We start from the raw sequence: 24126 nt of genomic DNA on the forward strand, positions 1-24126 counted from the left end.
GGTTTGGCGCGAGCTCGGGGTAGGGGAGGGTGGTGTGGGGTGGTGAGAGAAAGTGTTCGTTGTGATCACATGTCAGCCAGACAGGGTCAGAGGTCGTTTCCTTAGCACGATTACCCTTCTCTTGTCAGTTACAACAAAATGGCTGCAGTAGCAGCACCGTTACTGATAATTAACTGACGGCGAGAGCGACTAGCTCAACTTTTCCCTTTCTCCAGCCCCCTCCCCTCTCCGACCACCCCACTCTGACGTTGTTTTGTCTACTGTTGGATATTTCCTCCCCCCACCTTCTATTTGCACTTTAAATTGATGAGGTTTGTACCTGTCGGCTGTTGCTAGGGGTGTGTGTGTGTGTTGTGCTGTCTAGAGGCTGCTGCTGGGTTGGGGGAAGAGACTGGGCGGGCGGCGCTGCTGTTGCTGCGAGCTGCTTCTTCCTTTCCCCGAGTGTTTGTGTACAAATAGCCCCCGCTCCCGTCGATCGCCTGAGCGATCCTGACTGCAGCTGTCAGCCCCCGTGCATGTTTTCAGATCTGCCAAATTTATGAGTCTTTTTTTAAAAAGGGCTTTTATTTTCCTCCTGTGTCTCTCCCTCTCCCGCCCCCCGACGCTTTCAGAGACCCCGAGTTTAAAGCTGCCAAAGAGCCTCAGGAAGAAATTAAAAGGTAAGACGGATGATTTGAGTGTTGCTTTTTTTTGTTTTTGTAACGTCGAGTTGTTCACCTTCTGTCTTCTACGCGGGCTTAAATGTTAAAAGAGATTGAATTGTAGATTTGTTTCTCTTTTGAGGAACTGTCAATATAGGGATCATGAAATAGCAAAAGGTTGTGTACTGGTTTTCCGACAGCCAGTGAAATGGAAAGAGGTCAGAGCAGTGAAGGTTGAAATGTAACGTTCTTCGTTTATAAAACCGGCTCAGCTGGTGCAGCGGGGTTTGAAATCGACTGACTGAATAAAACGTGTTTCGATCGCTTTGCAAGTTGGATATAATGACAGCACTATCGCAAAGAGATGTCGTAGCTTTTTCGCAAATGGTAAAACCACTGCAACGTGAAGTAGGACATTTCTGCAGTACTTGTTTGACATTGGGAATACATTCTACTTTTTGCTGCACAATGCAATTTATGGAAAGTTCTCTGCAGTCGTGGTCGTTAAGGAACACTTCTGTTCTTTTGCGTGGTGTTGAGCTTTGAGCTTTGGTGTTGACTGGCTTCTGTTGTATCGTCAAAGCGCTGGCATTTTTGGACCGTTGCCCACGTTGTCTGTCTCCTTGTGCGCACAGTTCTTATACTGTACCTTATCATCCAGATCTCTTTGGATGTGGAATGTATCTTTTGACAACAGCTGCGCTGTGGAGGCTTTTTCTTAGTCTGAAATGTTCTCCTCCAGGAATGCAAACTAGATAATTTTTAAAACATGCAGCAGAATTCGATTCATTTGAGAATCGAAAGATTTTAAGTATTTGAAACGCTGCCTTGTTATGGTAATATATGGAGCATCGAATTACAAGTACAAAAAAGAGTCAATATAACGTGGGCAGGGCATGTCTATAGTTTGTAGGTGTTCCAGGAATATTGTGTAATATAAGTATCCGTATTGGTGTTTTCTTTGTGTGCATTAAAAAATCTATTTTTGAACCTTTGCAGCAAATTATGTCCATGTATTTGGCACCAATCATTTTTACAAACGTCATAGGTATTGCCCTGTTTTGTGAAGTGTTCAGGAAATTAATGCATTCCAGCATTCTGCAATTTACCATCAAGTATACACACTTTACGTTATGTAACCTTCTAAAAAATTATGAACTTATGTTTTTGTATAATTTGCCAAAAATCCAAATAAACTAATTATTTCCTGTAATCAAACATTTTTACAAAAATATGGATGTAGGTTTCCTCACTGAGCTGGAAGAAGCAAACCTACATCTAGAACCTCACCCTGAGCTACAAATCTTCTCAAAACTTGCTTACGAAAATATAATTAGATTTAAGAAAATTATTGGCTGTTTCCTACCCAGAAGTGTAACGTTTGTTATTAAACAATATATCGCATAGTGCTCAGAAGAAACGGAGCAAACTTGTCACGCTTCATGTAAAATCTAAAGTTATTTAAAGAAATTGGATGTACTGCAAAACAGTGTGTGTTCAAGGATTTGTATGGATAGAAATAATGCAAAATGTTTCCCTAATGGACCAGTGAACAGTGCAACTTTAAAGATTTGGAGTATTCAACTTCAAAATTAATTAATGTACTGAGTAAATTGATTTCTTCGGTTGGTTTACTGCAAAGTGCCTTTCACTTGGGGTAAACTAAGAAAATTTGGCCAAGTTGCTTGGTTCATCTCATGTGCAGGTGGGGATTTGATGATTAGAATTATCAGAAGATCTGACAAGAAATAGCTTTTCAACACTATTTTGAGGTTTGGATATGACCAAGCAATTGGATGAGATCCAGGACAGTAAATGGTTGCTATATAATAGTAATCCAACAAGGAGTCAATATGTAAAAAGCAAGGTACTTTTTTTTCCTCAAATGAAAACATACTGTGGCTGCTGTAAATCTGCACGTGCAGAAAAACATGGAAATACTCTCAGAATCCCTGGAGAGAGAAATAATTCATATTTCAGATCAATTACTTTTATTCGGAACGCTAAAGGAAATTCTGAAAAAAGGTCATTGATTTTAAAATTTTAACTCTGTTTCTCTCTCCACAGATGCTACTAGACCTTTTGGGCATTTCTGCACTTTGTTTCCATTTGATATAAAATTATGTTGAGTTGGGCCACACATGCAGGTTTCATGTTAAAACTGTGATGGAGCTGGTAGCAAAAAATATAACGGTTGTTTCTCCCGTTAGCGTTGTTTTAACAACAAATTACTTATCAAAAATAATTCCCCTCTCGTGACATCTGGATCATTGCTGATCTTATGCTGAAGAGTAGCTTTTGCAGTTCACAGCCTTTATGCGGTACATTTTGTTTTTCAGTGTTTCTGCATTGCAACTGTATTGTTGCTATGCTTACAAGTACTGTTCCTGTCATTTTACAAATTTGACCCATGTTGGTATTATGTACTTGGTAACAAATGGAAATTTAGTAATAAAATCCCCACTTTCCATTGACTGGCTTAAATTTTATCCTGGTTCAAAAGAAATAAGAACAGGAGTAGACCATTTACACCTTGATTTAATTGACCTTTTAAAATTGTGATGGAAAAGGACCAGGACCAGATCTAAAAGTTGAAGTTCTAAATTGGAGAAAGGCCAATTTTGATGGTATTAGGCAAGAACTTTCAAAAGCTGATTGGAGGCAGATGTTCGCAGGTAAAGGGACAGCTGGAAAATGGGAAGCCTTCAGAAATGAGATAACAAGAATCCAGAGAAAGTATATTCCTGTTAGGGTGAAAGGGAAGGCTGGTAGGTATAGGGAATGCTGGAAGACTAAAGAAGTTGAGGATTTGGTTAAGAAAAGGAAGGAAGCATATGTCAGGTATAGACAGGATAGATCGAGTGAATCCTTAGAATATAAATGAAGTAGGAGTATACTTAAGAGGGAAATCAGGAGGGCAAAAAGGGGACATGAGATAGCTTTGACAAATAGAATTAAGGAGAATCCAAAGGACTTTTACAAATACATTAAGGACAAAGGGGTAACTAGGCAGAGAATAGGCCCTCTCAAAGATCAGCAAGGCGGCCTTTGTGTGGAGCCACAGAAAACGGTGGAGATACCAAATGAATACTTTACATCAGCAGTATTTACTGTGGAAAAGGATATGGAAGACATAGACTGTAGGGAAATAGGTGGTGACATCTTGCAAAATGTCCAGATTACAGAGGAGGAAGTGCTGGATGTCTTGCAATGGTTAAAGGTGGATAAATCCCCAGGACCTGTTCAGGTGTACCCGAGATCTCTGTGGAAAGCTAGAGAAGTGATATCTGGGCCTCTTGCTGAGATATTTGTATCATCAATAGTCACGTGAGGTACTGGAAGTTGGCAAACGTGGTGCCACTGTTTAAGAAGGGCGGTAAAGAAAAGCCAGGGAACTATAGACCAGTGAGCCTGACCTCGGTGGTGGGCAAGTTGTTGGAGGTAATTCTGAGGGACAGGATGTACATGTATTTGGAAAGGCAAAGACTGATTCGGGATAGTCAACATGGCTTTGTGCATGAGAAATCATGTCTCACAAACTTGATTGAGTTTTTTGAAGAAGTAACAAAGAAGATTGAGGGCAGAGCAGTATATGGACTTCAGTAAGGCGTTTGACAAGGTTCTCCATGGAAGACTGGTTAGCAAGGTTAGATCTCATGGAATAAAGGGAGAATTAGCCATTTGGGTGCAGAACTGGCTCAAAGGTAGAAGACAGAGGGTGATGGTGGAGGATTGTTTTTCAGACTGGAGGTCTGCCACCAGGATTGTTGCTGGGTCCTCTACATTTTGTCATTTACGTAAATTATTTGGATGCAAGCATAAGAGGTACAGTTAGTAAGTTTGCAGATGATACCAGAATTGGAGGTGTAGTAGACGGCGAAGAGGGTTACCTCAAATTACAACAGGATCTGGACCAAATGGGCCAATGGGCTGAGAAGTGGCAGTTGGAGTTTCATTCAGATAAATGCTAGGTGCTGCATTTAGGGAAAGCAAATCTTAGCAGGACTTAGACACTTAATGGTAAGGTCTTTGGGAGTGTTGCTGAACAAGGAGACCTTGGAGTGCAGGTTCATAGCTCCTTGAAAATGGAGTCGCAGGTTGATAGGATAGTGAAGAAGGCGCTTGGTATGCTTTCCTTTATTGGTCAGAGTATTGAGTACAGGAGTTGGGAGGTCATGTTGAGGCTGTACAGGACATTGGTTAGGCCACTGTTGGAATATTGCGTGCAATTCTGGTCTCCTTCCTATCGGAAAGATGTTGTGAAACTTGAAAGGATTCAGAAAAGATTTACAAGGATTTTGCCAAGATTGGAGGGTTTGAGCTATAGGGAGAGGCTGAACAGGCTGGGGCTGTTTTCCCTGGAGCGTTGGAGGCTGAGGGATGATCTTATAGAGGTTTACAAAATTGAGGCGCATGGACAGGGTAAATAGGCAAAGTCTTTTCCCTGGGATTGGGGAGTCCAGAACTAGAGGGCATAGGTTTACGGTGAGAGGGGAAAGATATAAAAGAGACCTAAGGGGCAACTTTTTCACGCAGAGGGTGGTATGTGTATAGAATGAGCTGCCAGAGGATGTGGAGGAGGCTGGTGCAATTGCAACATTTAAGAGGCATTTGGATGGGTATATGAATAGGAAGGGTTTGAAGAGATATGGGCTGGGTGCTGACAGGTGGGACTAGATTGGGTTGGGATATCTGGTCGGTGTGGACAGGTTGGACCCAAGTGTCTTGTTTCCATGCTGTACATCTCTTGACCCTATAGGAATTTACAAAGAGCTATGTAGAGTCACCTTCCAGCAATGTGTTTGTAACTTAATCAGTCTAACGGAGAACAGTAATAGATGAAATTGATACTGGGGAGTTGTTATTGGCTCACACTTGTGAACTAATTTCACCAACACACAATTGCAGGTGATACCTTCTGTTCCAAGTTTGTGAGGACCTTTCACCATTATTTGGGAGGAGTAGAAGAAGAGTTTGGTTATATTTTATTCTGTGGATATGCAGAAATAGGTCTAGGTCTAAATGACTATTCTGGAGTCTATAGTTTATATTCCATTTAATTGATTTTCAAGTTTTCTTTATTGGGACCTTTGGTGAATTGGTGACACTTTTGGGATCCTTGCCTGAAGCATATCACTATTCAAATGAAACAGTGCAGTTGTGAAGTATGTTTTTGCTTATTTGTAGTAGATTAAGCCAACAGACAAACCATAGAAAACCGAAATATCTTGACACTGTGCTGGTGGTTTAGTCCCTCCAATCCTAGGTTGATGGAAAATGTCATTACACACTCTTGGAATGGCCTGAGCCAGAAACTGAATTGGCATGAAGGAAGAGTGGTAGTTGACCTAATGGCTACTTTGAACTTGCTTGTAACATCAACATACAGTTACCATTGTTGTGATGCAGGCTAATACTATTGCCAACTAAGCTCTCACCAAAAATAAGTAGTTGTTTTTCTGTGTGTCGATTATGATCTTTTAATTTTTTTAGTGCAGCAACGAAATTTTTTTTTCAAAAGATCATGTGAATTATTTGTTTCAGTCCTGTTTTATTTAAATTGAGTCCAGTATGTTCACCATATTAATTTTCTTTTTGTTGAGAATACACTAGATAATACTATGTGATCTTTGTTACAACCGGCAAATTTCTTTAACCTTTTTATTTCTTTAATTTTCCTTTTTTAATAGACTAAAGAATTGGGGTGCTGTCTTTTATACTTGGGGAGCCCTACACATAATTAAGCATCCTGTCAGTTACCATGTTTATCATAGTTGCATGTCATTAACTTGATACATTATACTTGTCACTTTAATTAACTACAATTTTACAGTGCAAAGTCTATCCATTTTGAGAACTGTTTACAGATGTAACTAATTGTTGCAACAATTAGGGCATTGACTTAACAAAATTCTTTATAGTGTAATGTAATTTTGGTTTCTCCACAGTTTTTAATTTTTGTTACTTATAACACTTGCTGACTTGTTTAGTAGATATTCCACAGCTAAGTCATAACAGTGAATTTATGTTTTAATCAGGTTATTTACCAGTTGTGACCATTTCTACAAAGCTAGTATATTATTATCATGTAGCAGACTGCGGTGATGAATGGAAAATAATTATCTTGGTTACAAAACATGTTGAGAGTAAATGTTTTTATTCTGTTTTGTTAATCAGTAAATAGTGTATCTTAAATGGAGCAAATTCTATGAATATTGATACACAGGGTATTGCCCAAGGAAAAAGTGGCAAAAATCTGGATACTGAAATTGCTTTTTAAAGGATCTGCTAACATTCGGATGTGGAAAAGACAAATTTAATCTTCACAATATTATGGATGGTTTTATCTGAAATGTTATGGAACATATGGGATTTGTTGCACCTGTCAAAATGTGAATAGAGTTTTCGGAGCAGATTGTTGGATGTGGATTGCCTTGAAGCCTCCTTAGTGAAATTGAAGCTTTCCATAAACTAATTTTATTTTTTCAGCTTTGTAGTTACAGGGCATTTAGTAAGTAGGGAAAAGCCTCAGGAAGTGCGATGTAATATTGAGTTAACACAGCCAGACGAAGGGATGCACTCTACTGAATGCCATTTTTTTTTTGTTCTTGATATGAACAACTGAGTTATGGAGCATTCATTATTGCAGTATTAATATACTGCCTTTGTATGAAACTTCCCAAACTCCCAATTCAAGAGGATGTAAGAGGTCTCATGACAACATTTTGAAGATGAGCAAGAAGTTCTCCTGGTTACTTGGCCAGTGTTCATTCTAAAGTAGTAATATCATAATCATATTAGCTATATCATTGGTATTAATGGGATTTCATGTTTCAATAAAAAGTCTGTATTTTGGTAAACGTTAAGGATGTGAGATCATAAGGTTGTAAGAAATAGGAACAGCACAAGATCAATCAGCAACTTAAGCCTATTCTATCATTAAGATCATGACCGATCCACTTTCCTGACTGTACCCGTTGCCCATGACACATTCCTCTTTTGTGGACCAAATGTTTTTCTAGCTTAACCTGAAATATATTCAATTAATGACCTCAACCTCCACTGCTGTTTGGGGAAGAAAATTCCAAATGTTAATAGACCTATGTTGTGCAAGTTACATTTATTGGAAGGGAATATGTGATTTATAAATGGGGAATAAAATTATGAAGTTATGAGGGGCTTGGATATAGTGGATACGACCAGTTTCCCCAGATAAGGAGATCAATTACAAAGGGGCACAGATGTAGCGGAGGGGACATATGAGAAACATTTTCACCTGAAAAGTGGTGGGCATCTGTAATTTGCTGCCTGGATTTTTGGTTGAGGCAAGGCACTCATTTCATTTCAACTGTACCCAAATCTGCACTTATTTTATGAAAGTCTACAGAGCTTTTTTTTTAATGCATCCATCAATCAGACATAATGGCTGACTGGCCTCTGATACCTATGTTTATTCATATGAGCAATTGAATTCTGAGCAGAATTAGGTCCTTTGTCCTGCTAAGCTGTTCCACCATTCAGTGAGCCCATGGTTGATCTGTTTCTGATAATCTTTAATTTCTTTCCCTAACAAGAATCTTATCTGTGTCCAAATTAAAAATATTCAGTGAGCCTGCCTTCTGAGGTACAGAATTCCAAGGTTGCACACTGAGAACAGAATTCCTTCCTCTCAGATCTAAAAGGGCAATGCCGAAAATTTAAACAGTGGACCCTAGTTCTGTACTCAGCCACAAGAGCAAGCATCTTCTCCAAAACTATCTTGAGGTTGATCAGATTTTGTATAGTTCAATTAAATCATCCTCATTTTCTCACAAACTCCAATGGAAACAAGTCCAGTCTATCCATCCTTTCCTTCAAGGCATTTTCTTCATACTTCCCCAGTATTTGCTATCCTTATGATTTAATATGTTTTTTCACTTTTACTCTAGTTGTTTCTATTATTGGAAAATGTCTCTGCTTCAGTTTAGTGCTGGATTAGAACAGTGTTTTGTTTTAGTTGTGGGACCTGGGCATCACTGGCTAGGCCAGCATTTATTGCTGCCCTTGAGAAGGGAACGTGAGCTGCTTTTTTGAAGTGTGGTGGTCAGTGTGCTATAGATAGACGGATAGTGTCACTGTGGAGGAAATTACAGGATTTTGACCTAACAAAACTGAAGAAATAGTGATATATTTCCAAGTCAGTATCCTAAGTGGCTTGGAGTGGAACTTGCATGCGGTGCTGTTTCTACATCTGTTTGTCATTCTAGATGGTTTTTATTTAATTGATTTACTTTGTGCAGTGAGGGCATTGCTGGGTGGGCCAGCATTTATTGCCTGTCCCTAGTTGCCCTTGAGAAAGTGGTGGTGGTGGTGGTGAGCTATCTTCTTCTACCTTCTGCTGTGGGTTGACCTACAATGCTCTTAGGGAGGGAATTCCAGGATTTTGACCCAGTGACAGTGAAGAAATGCTGATATATTTCCAAGTCAGGATGGTGAGTGAATTGTAGGGAACTTGAAGATGGTGTTCCCATATTTCTGCTTCCTGTGTCCGTCTAGATGGAAGTGGTCGTGGGTTGAGAAGATGCTATCTGAGGATTTTTGTGAATTTCTGCAGTGCATCTTGTAGATGGTACACACTGCTGCTACTGAGTGGTGGTGGAGAGAGTGGATGTCTGTGATGCGGTTCCATTCAAGCAGGCTGCTTTGTCCTGGATGGTATCAAGCTGCTTGAGTTGTTGGGGCTGCACTCATTTAGGCAAGTGGGGAGTATGACTTGTCGATGTGGAAAAGCTTCTGGGAGATAGGAGGTGAGTTACTCGTTGCAATCTTCCCAGCTTCTGACCTGCTCTTGTAGCTACTGCATTTATTTGGTGAGTCCAGTTGAGTTTCTGATCAATGATAACTCCCAGGATGTTGATAGTGGGTGATTCAGTGATGGTAACACCATTGAATGTCAAGAGGCAGTGGTTAGATTGTCTCTTATTGGTGATGGTCATAGCCTTGCCTTTGTATGGCACGAAAGTTACTTGCTACTTGTCAGTTGAAACCTGGGATTTTGTCCAGATCTTGCTGCATTTGGACAAGGACTGCTTTTGTGTCTGAGGAGTCTCAAATGCTACTGAACATTGCACAATCATCAATGAACATGTCAACTTTTGACTTTATGATGGAGGGAAGGTCATTGATGAAGGAGCTAGGACATTACCCTGAGGAGCTCCTACACGAATGTCGTGTAACTGAGATGACTGACCTCCAGCAGCCTCAGCCATCTGCTTATATGTTCGGTATGACTCCAGCTAATAGAGAGGAATCAGCGTGGATACTATCAACTCCAGTTTTGCCAGGTCTCCTTGATCCCACGGTTTGATGTTAAGGAAAAATGACCACAAATCAAGTTCAGTGCTTTATGTAAAATTGTTTCAAATTACAGGATTTCGGATTTGAAGGTTAATGGCAAGATGACTAAAAGTTTTACCTTTTTTTAATATAAAGACTGAGGTAATTGAGTCAACAAACATTGGGTGAGCAGGGTTGCATTCACTTGAACATAAGTAGTGCGAGTTCTAGTTTAAGACTGATTTGTGACAGTCCTTGCTTTAATTATGAATGTACAAAAATGGAAGCTGTTTCAGTTTGTAATTGTTTTTGGTGACCTGAGAAGCTGGGTGGGCCTTGAAGTTACATTTGTTACCTATTTCTATTCACCCTGAGAAAATGATCCAGGGCTGCCCTTTTATCCTTCTGATCATGCTACTCCCTCGGCAGTCAGAATAGTTTCGTAACTTGACTTTGCATCAATGCTCTACGTAGCAGTATATTCATTTATAGAGTCATAGACATGTACAGTCCAGAAATAGACCCTTTGGTCCTCCATCGCCATATGCTGACCAGATACCCTAAATTAATCTCGTCTCGTAGTTCATATCTCTCTCAACCCTTCCTATTCATATACCCATCCAGATGCTATTTAAATATTGTAATTGTCTCCTCCGCCACCTGTAGCAAATCATTCCATGCACTCACCACACAGTTACCCGTTGAGTTCCTTTTTTTAAAAATCTTTTTCCCCTTTCACCATAAACTTAAACCCTCTAGGTTTGGACTCCCCTACTGTGGAGAAAATACCCTGGCTATTCACCCTATTCGCACCCCTCATGATTTTGTAAACTTCTATAAGATCACCCCTCAGCCTCCAACATTCCAGGGAAATTAGCCCAGACTATAAAGCCTCTGCCTATAGTTCGAAGCATCCTTGTAAATCTTCTCTGTACTCTTTCAAGTTTCACACTGTCTTTCCCACCATGGGGAGACCAGACTTGAACACAGTATTCCAAACGTGGCCTAACCAATGGCACAACATGACCTCCCAACTCCTATACTCAGTGCACTGACCAGTAAAGTCAAGCATTTCAAATACTGCCTTCACTACCGTGTCTATCTGTGATTACACTTTCATGGAACTATGAAGGTGTCTTTGTTCAGCAACACTCCCCAGGCCATTACCATGATGTGTATAAGTCCTGCCCCGGAAGTGTTGTTGCATGCCTGAGTACATTGACTAAAATAACTATAACTGACTGCATATATAAACATTGCTTTCACTTTAACATTGTCAAGTTTTCTTTGATTGCTGTCAGTGAGGTGTTGTGTCTTTTGTACATCTATCAAATGTGATGTTCAAAGTAATTAATTCATTGTCCTGTGATATGTCACGTTCTTGGCATATTATTTTGAAATATAAAGTTGTATTCTAAAACAGGAACCTTTTTTTTATCTACTGTGAATGGTTACTAATACCCAGCAGATCATGAACTTACTATTTACTGTGCTGCAGTAGTGTTAGCTCTATTTATGTGATAATTGCAGGTTTAACTCTTCAAGCTGTGACCCACCTTTTTTGCTTTTCTGGAACCTGTAATAAGTGGAAAAAACCACAGTTATGCTTTATTTCAATGTGATATGGGTACAATATATAAACCCAATAATTATGGGTACAGGAATTACTAATTCAAATCTGAATTGAGTAGTTTAAAACTGGAATATTTACCACTTGCTGCATGAAATATGTTCATGAGCATAAATTAGAGCAGAACTTGGCCATTTGACCTCTCATCTCTGTGATTCAATAAGATCATAGCTGTTTTGATTATGCATTTAATTCTACTTTCTTTCCTGTCTCTGATAACCTTTGATTCCCTTGCCCTGCAAAGTCCAACTCAGTTGTGAGTTAGGCAGTGGTGCAATGTAATATCACTGGACTGGTAATCCAATAACTGTCAGGCATCTTCTGGACATGGATTCAAACCTCACCATTGCTGCTGATGGAATTTGAATTAAATTTTTAAAAATTTGGACAGAAGGTTAGTCTAGCGGCAACCATGTAACCACTGTCAATTGTTGTAAAAACCCATCTAGTTTACCACTGTCCTGGTATTTGTGACTTTAGATCCACAGCAGTGTGGTTGATTCTTAACCAGCTTGTGGGCAATTGGAAATGGGTGACAAATGCTGGCCTAGCCAATGATGCCCATATTCCATGAATAATGGCCAAAACTCTACTGCTTGCTAGAGAACAGAATTTCAAACATCAGTCACCCTCAGAAACTAAATTCTTCCCTGTCTCCATATTTTTAGATATTTCAGTTTTAAACTGTGCATCATCCATAGGAGATACTGACTTTGCATAATTGGGCTTTATCATCACTTTTCAAACTTAGTAGCTCCCTTTTTCACTGGTGAAAGACGTGCAGACTTCTAAGTAAAAATTGAAAAAACTGAGTGTTGTAAGTCAAAGACAAAAATAGAAATTGGTTTTATATTAGTATTTTCTGTGCTGATTTCTTCATTGTTTATAAGGGAATGTGAAAGGCAACATTCTAGGATTGTGCGTCTTTCTTAGAATGACGTGCAATGTTCAGCACAGAAACAAGCCATTCAATCCAACCAATTCATGTTGGCATTTATGCTCAATTCTAATTTCTCCAAACTCTTATCAGCAAAATGCTTTATTCCTTTCTGCTTCTTACATTCAACTGGCCTTCCCCTGTTTTATATATCTGTGTGTGTGTGTGTGTGTTATTATTTTCCTTGATGTGCTTCCTCTGGTAACAAATACTACATTTTCACCACAGTTAGTAAAGAAGTTTCTTCTGACCTCACTATTTGTTTTCTGGTGACTGTATCTTTTATTGATTGCCTCTTGTATTGCTCTTCTCTGCAAATAGAAACACTGTCTAGTCTGTCACAACATTTCATAAATTTTAAAACTTGTACTGGATGACACCTCTGTCTTTAATGTTCAGGATCCTGTTCATCCCTTGTGTGATGAATACAACTTTTCTCATTTTTCCCATTTCAGGGAAGGATAACTAGGCTAGCTCTCTGTTTTCTCATGGGGAAAAAAAAACAATTTTATAAATTCAAAATAAACTCCCCTTTTTTGTTTTTATTAAAGGTTCTTGAAGTTTAGTTTTCCGTTATCCTTTTGTGCCTCTGTAACTTGTAATTTTTAAAACATTTGTGTATCTGTATCTCCAGATCTGCTTGCTGTTCTGCTATATTCAGTCATATTTAATAGCCTACTTCTTTGACTATTATTCTATTTATCAAAATTCACAACTTCCTGGACCTAAATGATGAATAGATATCAAGAATCTTACAAAAGATTCTTTAGTTAGACTAACGTTATTCAACCAATCATATATTTGTTCCAACTCTAAACACTCAACCAGACTGTCTCTGACTCTTTCCTGGTGACACCTAAGCCCTTTAACATATGTGTTCTAGCTCTTCAATATACCATGGTTACAAATTTTGTGTATGGTCCTTATTCCTGCACATGCAGTAGTACTAATTGCTCCTATAAAGGAATATTGTATTGAAGACCCAGTGTTTATCTGTAGTTATGTCATTGAGATGTACATATTTGGTTAACTTTATTTGTCTTTGGATAGGGTATGTAGACAAGCTGTTTTCCCTGGGTTCGGGGTGTCCAAAATTTGAGGGCATAGGTTTAAGGTGAGTGTGGAAAGATTAAAAGGGACCTGACAGGCAACTTTTTAATGTAGAAGATGGTGCGTGTATGAAATGAGCTGCAGCAGGTTGTCTTGCTCAATTTAAAACGTTCTTATAAACTACACTGCTACCTATTCCAAACCTATGAGTCTGGATAAAATCATCCTCGATCAAAAACTCCAGTCAGAGTATCTTGGTCTATTTTATTTCCATATATTCACAAAGAATAGAAGCAAAATACTGCAGATGCTGGAATTCTGAAACAAACACAGAAAATATTGGAGAAATTCAGTAGGTCTAACAGCATCTATGGAACGAGAAACAAACAAGATTAAACTTTTGAGTCCAATATGACTCTCCCTCAATTCTGAAGACGTGTTTCGTTGTTCACAGACACTCCCAGATCTGCTGAACTTCTCTAGCATTTTTTTGCATTTGTTTCACAAAGGACCTATTTTAGACCATACCTACTTGAAGACGTAGGAAGACAGTTCAATGGAATTAAGATATTTATTGAATTATCCTGGAAGTTAGTTTATGGTTTATTGTTTCTGGTGTCTGGGGAAGCTGCATCAATTCCTGGTTCGTTAACATTTTAAACCTTTTGTTTCTGAATGGTGCTTTGTAACTTTGTTTCAGGGGGTTGCCTTTGAGTTTCATGCTTCACTTCCTTGTGATATGCATGCGACATGAAGTTCCATTGTTGAACTGAGTGCTACCAAATAAATGGTTAAATAAGGTTGCAAGTTACTTTTTTAGTGCAATAAATTCTGCGTCTGTGAAATCAACATCCATGGGCAAAAATCACATCAGTGCTGTTTTTAACTATATGTTAACTTTTTTTTTAAGCTAGTTCTGCACTCGTGAATTTAATCATTTGTGGGGATTCTTGGGAACTGAACCGTTGTAGATATGTAAGAATGACTACAGTATTGGAATTGGACAGCAGTGCACTTGTATCTGAGATGATTGAGATGATTGAGGTGAAAAGGGAAAGATCATCAGATTATATGGGGACTAACTTTGAGGAAAGTAGCTGTTTTTCTGTTTATCTTTTGTAATCAGGAGTTATCCATATTTTGTGAAATATTCTTTAAGAACTTTTACCCAGCAGATGTAAGCGCCCTACGTACCAGTGCAAAGTACTTTTTATGGGTAAAGTGTCTGAATTTGAAGTTAAATTACTTATGACAGAACCAACATAAGTGAGAGTATCTCAATAGTGCAAGGGAAACCTTGAGTGAAGGGTACATTCAGTCTAATCCGAAGTTCAATGTTCTCCAAAAGCTGTGTTTAACTGAATTGATGAGCTCCTTGTGCTGATGCAAATGACTTAATACAGCCACAACACTTGTTAGGATTGTGTTCGTTCTTAACATTGTTAACCACAAATGAGTCTGATATGCTGTCAATTCAGAGCTGTTCTTTGTCCTTGATTATGGACTAATTACAGATGTATCTGCCCGTGATGGTATTGTTAGGCGTATTTACTGTATTGTCCTCATGGGGTCAAAGTAATGTCTCCATATTGTGAGGCACAGCCACTGTGCTGAATACATCTATTTTGAACAGATCTAGTTACTCCAGACCGGGTTTGCAAGAGGTGTTGTGGCCATCTGCAGATTTATTTGATCTTAATCTGTAACCTCATGGTTTAGCACATCTCCCAATCTATGGATTATTATGGTTGACATACTAGATATAGCTCAAAAAGAGGTGTCAAGGTTGTGATACTATAACACCAGGGCTACTTCTATGTCAAACAACAGAGATGAGAGATGCCAAACTGGCAGATGAAATCATAAGTTCTACAGTTTTGCTACATCTAGCCACAGAAGTAATGTGTGTTAACCCATTGGAGGAGGAAGAGGCTCAACAGAAATTCCCATCTGCAATGAGTGATAGCCCAACACATCAGTGCTAAAGAAGTATTTGTAATCCCCTTCAGCAAAAAGTGCCAAATGTTTCATCTCTGCCTTCTCCTATGAACCCCAGCAACACAGATGTCAATTTTCAGCTAATGGATTTGCTCCATATGATATCAAGAAACCACTCCAGGTATTGGATGCTGTAAAGACCCTGACAACATTTGGCAAAACTACTGAAGGCATGCTGCTGATCCAACTGCGTCGGAGCAATCTGGTCTACTAAAGCTATAGTATAAAGCTATAATAAAGCTATAGCTAAAGCTACACTGGCATCTACAGTCTGTCAGTCCATTCTCAATCAGCAGTGTGATAGAAGGTGTGGTCAAAGTACTACCAAGGGACACTTGCTCAACAATACCTGCTTACTGACACCTGGCTTGGGTTTCACCCTATGTTCTTCCATTTTTTTTTAAAACTTGCTGAGTGGATCTCCATGATCTCTGCTTGTCAGCACCTTCTGAAACTGGAAATCCGTGCATTAGCACACTGGTTGGCATGTGCATGGAATTTCCAAGCAGCTTTGTTTAGAGGGAATGGTAGCTGCACAAGGCCCACTCAGCTCCTAATGTTGAATCAAACATGGAGAAGAGCTGAATTCCAGCTGTGAGGTAAGAGTGACTGTTTTTATATCACTTTAGCATTTGATAGAGTATGGCATCAAGGATCCCTAGCAAAACTGAAGTTTATGGCAGTTGAGGGCAAAGGAAAATAAGTCAAAGGAAAATAATTGCAGTTGTTGGCAGTCAGTTATCTTAGCCTTGGTACATCACTGAAGGAAAACCTCATGGTGTATATTTTCTAATCAACCTGTTGTTCAGAGATGTTATTACACACTTCTGGCGGAGTAGGATTTGAACTTGGGTCTCCTGGCCCAGAGGTAGAAATGCTATCACAGTACTATAACAGCTCCTAAAGCTTCAGGATGGATATTTTGAATCAACCTGTTCATACTTGTTAAAACATACCTCTTGAGCAGTAGGACTTGAATCCAGGCCTCCTTACACAGTGGTGGGGGCACTACCCCTGCACCGCAAGAACAGTTAAAATTTTTAAGCATATTGTCCCAGATCTGACTATATATTCAGCTGCTTCATAAATGACTGTCCTTGCATCAAGAGGTCAAAAAAGCGGATGTTCGCTGCACGATATTCAGTGCTATTAATGACTCCTTCAACACGGAAGCCATTTCTATCCATATGCAGGAAGACCTGAAAGACATTCAGGCTTGTGCTGACTACCAATAACATAGCACTGGCAATAACCAGCTCAAACAAGAGATGTTAGATTCATCTCCCCATGACATTCAATGCATTAGCATCACTGAATCCCCCTCTATCAACATTCTGTAGACTAGAAACTGAACTGAGAAAGTCATATATAGATACTGTGGCTGCAAAAGCAGATCAGAGGCTAGGAATTCTGCAGTTACTCTTTGAAAGATCGTCTGCCACCTTAAAATATCAGTCAGGTGTGTGATGAGGGTTCTCCACTTGCCCTAGCTGAATGCAGCTCCAACAATACTCAAAACTGGAACTGGAAATCCGTGCATTAGCAAATCACATCAAAATTCACTCTGCAGTACAGGGGCGGCAGTATGTGCTATCTACAACAATGGTCTCCAACACACAATCATTTTTTGAATTGAAGTGCAACCTAGGATGTGCCCAGCAGAACATCGAGATTTCTGCTATATTGATCTTCCATAAAGAGCATATCATTTCTTTTTTGGACTGTGTGACACCTATGACTACACATTTCAACCTAAATTTCAAATTACAAGCAGATACATTGCATCAAATGTCCATCTATCAGGCCGGTGTGATATTTGGACTTGATTATCTTTATTTGGGAGAACACTATCTCATAGAGGTATGTGAAGCCAAAGTAAACTTTCACTTGAAAAGCACAAGATGATAAAAGTGAGTCTCCAAAAATTACTGTTCCTTGATGTGACTTTCAGCTCAATATTATTTTGGATTGCTACTAACTCCATATTGACTGCAGTGCTTTTGTAAATCAAATATCTCGTGGGTTTTCATATCCAATGCAGCAATGTCAACTTGAAAGTTTTGAGACAAATGCAACAATTTGATACGTCACATCTAATTTCTGAAATTGCCTGTTGAATTCCTGTGCTAATGTCTTCTAGTGGTAACAGATGTTTTCTAGGTTGAACCATTTTTCTTTGTCATTCTTTTTCAGTATCCAGACTCTAAGTGAGGCTGAAATTTTGTTTTGTGTAAATTGGGAAGACCACAAACCCATTTTCAATTTTAAATGCATTCATCCCACTGATTGCATGTGTTAAGTCTCTGTCCATTCTCTGCAGTTCACAGTTCTGCTTATTCAATTCTGTAGTTACTGAATAATATCCTCTTCAGACAATGATTACACTCATTTTGCTACTGTGGAAACGCCAAATGACATGCTCTGGATTACTGTCATTATTTCTTTGCTTTTCAAGTCTTTGAATAAAGAGTCAGTGGCCACATTAGATTGCTTCTTTAATTGTTAGCCATTTGTGAATGATGTGTTTTGGCAGAATATGGCATATATGAAATGATGCTTTAGTTAAGGCCTCACCTGTTTTGGTGCTAGTTTAGAAGAAGGTGACTGTTGAGTTTTCAGACAGATGTTAGTATGTGAACTTTTTATTTGAAACATGCTGGCCAAGGGAAAACTATCCTTGAGTTTACTGTGCATTGTATGGTATCATTCCAAATTCTCCTTTTTACTTTATTGATATTTAAAGATCTATTTTTGTGGCATATATGGTAAAAGTTATTATCTTTTATAGTTGTGTACAGAAATTCATTTTCCCATTCCTCATCGAAGTTGTACTTTGGTTACATTTTAGATGGTCCAGATTTATCACTTGTCATTATTATTTCATCTTGTAGCTCATGCCATCACTCTGCTGGTCACGTTTCCACTTGGCTTCTGGATCTATAGCTCTAGAACATTCAGAATATTGATGGCTGCTTTCAAGTTTGGGGTTATGGGAGGTACCTTTTTGTGGTTGTGATTTTGTTTTTGAGACAATTGGATATCAGATGTGAAGTGTCATAGCGTTCCCTGTAATTTTTCTTCATCCTAGATGGAACCAGGAGCTGTAGATAAAGTGAGGTCTATGGGCAGAGGTGTGATTTTAACTCAGCTGCTCTTACATATACGCTTGTATGGCTGGAAAGTCGCCTTTGTTTCTAGTACTGTAATGTACTGGCTTCACAGCTCTTAGTATATTCCTTTGCAATGCCACCAAAAAAACTTATTTTACCCTGCAATGATAGTTTGGTTCAGATGGACTGAAACACAATGCAGCAAGCTAATAAAGTCAGTTTAAAAGCATGTAATTTCTCTCGTTGCACTCCTGAAAGCAGAGGTCATGCAGCAGAATGGCAATGGAATGCAAATGATGGCATGATCACCTGTCAGTAATTCTGCAATCGACTAATCTAAGTGTTGAAAACTATGGATTTACAGGATGCACTGTTGTTTTGAGAGCACTACCTCACCTGTGTCCTCTATGACACAGAATTGCAAAAACAGTAGATAGATAGAAACATCACCTGCAAGCTCCCTTCCAAACTGCAGGCTATCTTGAATTGGAAACTTTTCACCATTCCTTTTTGCAGTCACTGCATCAAATCCTGGTAGTCCTGTCCAAACAGCCCTATGGCCTCCCTCCTCTTCCACTGCTCACGACTTTTCTCCAGGGCAATTAGGAGTGGGTAGTAAATTCTGACCAAGCTTGTGATGTCCTCATCCTCTGAAAGAAAGACCGAGTAAATCTGTTTCCGATTTTCGATTCTGATCACTGATATAGTTAATTTTCAGAACTCATTGATATGCAGTTGTGCTGGCATACTGAATTGCTTGTGTTGCTCTCATTGAAATAGCTTTCACTTATTGATTTGTTGTTCAGTTACATAAATGATTACATTTATGCATATCTTGCAGTCAGACCTAATCCATTCCTTGATGTTTTGACGATGAATAGAATTCCCCCTCAAAGTAGCATGTGGGAGGTAATGTTGAGGATTAGGAAATTTGTTTTGACTCAAACTTGTTAACTGAAGCCAGTTAGGTGAACCAACTCTGGTGTTATTCATCCATAAACGTATGCTAGGATGTAAAATTCCATTCTCTGTTAGAGGAAATTAAGTATCTGCACACTTGTCAAATGTGGTGGGAGGTGGTGGCATTGTGGGTTGGCATTCCAGACCCCAAACTAATACTCTAAGGGTACTTGTGATGCAGTAGTAGTGACTGTATCTCTGGGTGAGAAGTCTTGGGTTCAAGTCTCACCTGTTATAATCTGTCTGAACAGTTTGTTTAAAATATCTATTGTTGTTGGGTTACCAAACCCAGATTTCTGTGGTGCTTTTTTTTGTTAAAAATTGTGAATTGACTTTTAAAATGTGGCATTTAAATGTAATTATTTGCCAAAACTATATTTTGCTTACGTTATAAGCATCTCATCAGATGTCTTCTGGAAATCTGAATTTGCAATATCAGTTGGACGTCAATTTGCTCAGAACTTAAATGGTCGAACCTTAAATGGTCAAACCTGACAACTTGATAATCCTCATATCTTTCCAATAGTTAAATAATTTTATTCTACTTTATAATTCAGATCAGAATCAGTTTTTGACAAACTTCTAGTGTCTATAATTTCTTGACTTTTTTGAGTAAGTGTTTAAATTTATCATCTTCCATTCCCTTGGTTTAATTCCCAATGCTTTTACTGGGAATTATGATTTGGCACTTTAGCTATATCCTTGTCAACCTCCTTTAGTATTGTTAGATATGAGATGTATGCAGTTTGGGATTAGTCATCTTTATTTCTCTAGTTTCTGTAGCATGAGACAAACTGATTCTGAATCATTAGTTCCTGTTAGTTCAGACTCAGGACAACAATTCTGAATCCCGTATAGAGTTTATTGATCTAATTGATAGTCAGTCGGTCTGGTCGGTGTGTCGGTCTTAGTGCATTACTCACTGAATGAATGCTTTCTGGATAGTACGGCTCCCGATTACTAGGGCAGCAATCTATAAGTCAGGTACTGACACAGTTCTCTCCTCAAACCAAGTTTTTCTCACTCAGTGCTTGATTCCTAGTCAACAAAGTGCCTTAAGTTGTAAGTTCTCATACTTTGGTGGCTGTGTCTCTACATCCCACTTTGGCCCACTTCAGTACTTCTACATTTTTGTCTTTGCTCGAGCTCTTGTGCATTCCCCATTTCCTTCAACCCATCATTGGCTACATTGGGACAGTAGATGGCTGTTAACAATGTAAAACCTTACTACTTTTGTCTATTCTTAAAATTAGTTTAGAAGCTCTTTTTTTTTGACCAAGATTTTTATTCTCCCCTCCTCTTTCTTGACTCTGTTTTAACAATTGTCTTTTTATGATGTACTTTGGCCATTTATCTACATTTAAGGAATTATGTCAATGCAAAATTTCATAAGACAATAATTTTGAGTCTTTGCTCCAGTTGAAAGCATGCCTACCATGAAGCACATTAGAAATTTGATATGTATTGCATATTTTCTGACCAATAAAACAGATGGTCAATCTCAGGTAAGTATGTCTGAATTCCTCAAATGTTTCTTAGTAAGCTATCAAGAAAACAGATATTTTACTTTGTCCATGTAATATCAATTGGAATTGTAAACAACACTACTCAGTTTTCAACCATTTCGTTTTTGCTGCTTTTCAGATTCTATGTTAGATGAGGACCATAGAATAAGTTGCAACTATTCAACCCAGTCATCATCAATTTGTGGGTATACCATTGAGTTGAATTGAATTTATTGTCACATGTACCGAGGCACAGTGAAAAGCTGTCTTGTGAGCAATTCAGACAGATCAGAGTTAAGTAGCATAGATAAGTAAATAATAGGTAAATAGTGGCAAAAACAGAGGTACAGGCGAATGTTAAGAGTTTGAGTCCATTCAGTATTCTAACAGTAGGGTAGAAACTGTTTCAAAACTGGCTTCTCTACCTTCCCTTCGATGGTAGAGGTTGTAGAAAAACATTGCCAGGGTGGGATGGATCTTTGACAACTCTGGCAGGCTTTCCTCGACAGTGGGCCTGGTAAATGGATTCTGTAGATGGGAGGTTGGCCTTTGTTATTTTCCAGGCCGAGCTCACCACTCTCTGTACTGTGTCCAATGTTGCCATACCAGGTAGTGATGCATCCAGACAGAATGCTCTCCATGGCGCACCTATAAAAGTTGGCAAGGGTATTTGCCATCATGCCACATTTCCTCAGCTGCCTGAGGGAGAAGAGATGTTGTTGGGCCTTTGTAGCCAGTGCATCCACATGAGTCCAAGAAAGCTTTTTGTGGGGATGACCACTCCCAGGAGCTTGACACTCCACTCGTTTCACCGCTATCCTGTTCATGTGTAGGGGGCATAAGCACCGTACTGCTGAAAGTCAATAATGAATTCCTTGGTTTTGCTGGCATTAAGAGAGAGGTTGTTCTCAGTGCACCATTTTTTGCAGGTCTTCCACAGCCTGTCTGTAGTCTGTTTTGTTGCCATCTTGAGATTCGACTGACTATGGCGATGTCATCAGCGAACTTATAAATGGTATTAGGCAAAAGTGAGGACTGAGATGCTGGAAACCAGAGTTTAGATCAGTGGTGCTGGAAAAGCACAGCAGGTCAGGCAGCATCCGAGGAGCAGGAAAATCGACGTTTCGGGCAAAAGCCCTTCATCAGGAATAGAGACAGGAAGCCTCTAGAATGGAGAGATGTGGGGGGGGGGGGGGGCGGCGGTGGAAGCTGGGGAGAAGGTAGCAAAGAGTACAATAGCTGACTGGGGGTAGAGGTGATAGGTTAGAGCGAAGGTGGAGCGGATAGGTGGGAAGGGAGATTGGCAGGTAGGACAGGTCGTGAGGGCAGTGCTGAGCTGGAAGATTGGAACTGGGGTAAGATTGGGGAGGGGAAATGAGGAAACTGGTGAAGTCCACATTGATACCCTGGGATTGAAGTGTTCTGAGGTGGAAGATAAGGCTTTCTTCCTCCAGGTGTCAGGTGGTGAGGGAGCGGCGGTGGAGGAGGCCCAGGACCTGCATGTCCTTGGCAGAGTGGGAGGGGAGTTGAAGTGGTGGGGTTGATTGGTGCGGGTGTCCCGGAGATGTTCCCTGAAGCGCTCTGCGAGGAGACGTTCAGTCTCCCCAATGTAGAGGAGACTGCATTGGGAGCAACAGATACAGTAAATGACATTGGAAAATGTGCAAGTGAAATTTTGATGGATGTGGAAGGCTCCTTTGGGGGCCTTGGATGGAGGTGAGGGAGGAGGTGTGGGCGCAGGTTTTGCAATTTGTGCAGTGGCAGGGGAGGGTGCCAGGATGGGAGGGTGGTTTGTTTGGAGGGCGGTAGCGTGGACCTGACCAGGTAGTCACGGAGGGACAGATGATGTTGGCCCTCTTGAAACGTGCAGGGACAGTGGCCTCCTGCAGGGAGAGGTTGAAGATGTCTGAGAAGACTTTTTTGCCAGTTGATCTGCGCAAGTCCAGAGTGCACAACCTAGTACTCTTTTTGTCCCATTGTTTTCCTTGGAGTCACACAAAGGAAAACTAATCTGACCTCTGATGCAGTGACTGTTGGGATAGGTTCCATGAGGGTATTTCAGAGGTGTTCGTTGTGTGATATAAATGTAAAAACTTCTCATCCTTTTGATTGCATCTATGTGATTCTGAGTAACTTTCAACTGAACCATTTGAAATAATTGTTTCTTCTCATCACTCTTGTCAGCATGTAAAGTTAATAGATATCTTGTTGATTCTCATAATTCCTGCATGCCTCAAGGTCTAACTTGGACAAAGTTAGTTTCTGTTAGGAAGCAACATTGCTATTATCTTATTTATTTTAGACTGTCACAACTTTCCTCCTATGATTAAAGTAGTTGATAAGGCATTAGTTTGCAACAGGTTCAGCTTGTACTGTCTTTGAATTTGCCAGATGTTTTCATCGAAGACCTTGGAAGAGGATATTTGTGAGCTGGGTTTGATCCTGTTGCTCCCTAAATAGGAGCTACCAGGGAGAGCCGTGACATAGACCTGTCAAGCAACAGCCTTATATACTCCTACGCCTCTAATTCTACCTTACTTACCCAGATATTCTGGCACCACTATGACATCAGACATGGGCATGGAAAAGTCCTGCTGATTACCACACACTCCACTCAGCTTGTGAATCAATACTCCTGTACGTTGAATTCTCTACTTGGAGGAAGCGTTGAGGATGGCAAGGGTGTCAAATGTACTCTGAGGGATTTCAGTGTCCGCCAAGAGTAGGTCAGCAGCATCACCACTGATTAAGTTGGTTGAGTCCTAAAGGACATTGCTGGTAGACTGGGTCTACAGTAGGTGGTGGGGGGGACCAACAAGGGGGGAAAAGTATATTTGACCTCAACGTCGTCCTCACCAAATTTGCATGCTGCAGATATATTCTCCCATGATGGGAAGACTGACCATTTACAGCAAAAGTGCTAAATAGGAATGACTTCAAACAGATCTAGCAACTCGATTGGGCATCCATGAGGTGCTGT

At 39.7% G+C, this 24126-nt stretch overlaps 1 protein-coding gene across 9 annotated transcripts in view; it reads left to right on the forward strand.

The window, feature by feature from the left end:
* tnrc6c1 (trinucleotide repeat containing adaptor 6C1) overlaps window positions 1–24126 on the forward strand; it is a 716497-nt gene that overhangs the window by 509847 nt on the left and 182524 nt on the right. Inside the window, exons 1-2 of one of the 9 annotated variants that reach the window (XM_072558455.1) lie at window positions 91–311; window positions 612–659. The exons of 6 other annotated variants lie outside the window; for them this stretch is intronic. In XM_072558455.1, the coding sequence (XP_072414556.1) occupies window positions 307–311; window positions 612–659 (53 nt within the window). In that variant the 5' untranslated portion in view covers window positions 91–306. Of the gene's footprint in view, window positions 1–90; window positions 312–611; window positions 660–24126 lie in introns of those variants that run through there. 2 more of the 9 variants (XM_072558459.1, XM_072558457.1) reach the window with 2 other exon arrangements.

This window comes from Chiloscyllium punctatum, chromosome 39, assembly GCF_047496795.1.
Source record: "Chiloscyllium punctatum isolate Juve2018m chromosome 39, sChiPun1.3, whole genome shotgun sequence".
Taxonomy (NCBI): domain Eukaryota; kingdom Metazoa; phylum Chordata; class Chondrichthyes; order Orectolobiformes; family Hemiscylliidae; genus Chiloscyllium; species Chiloscyllium punctatum.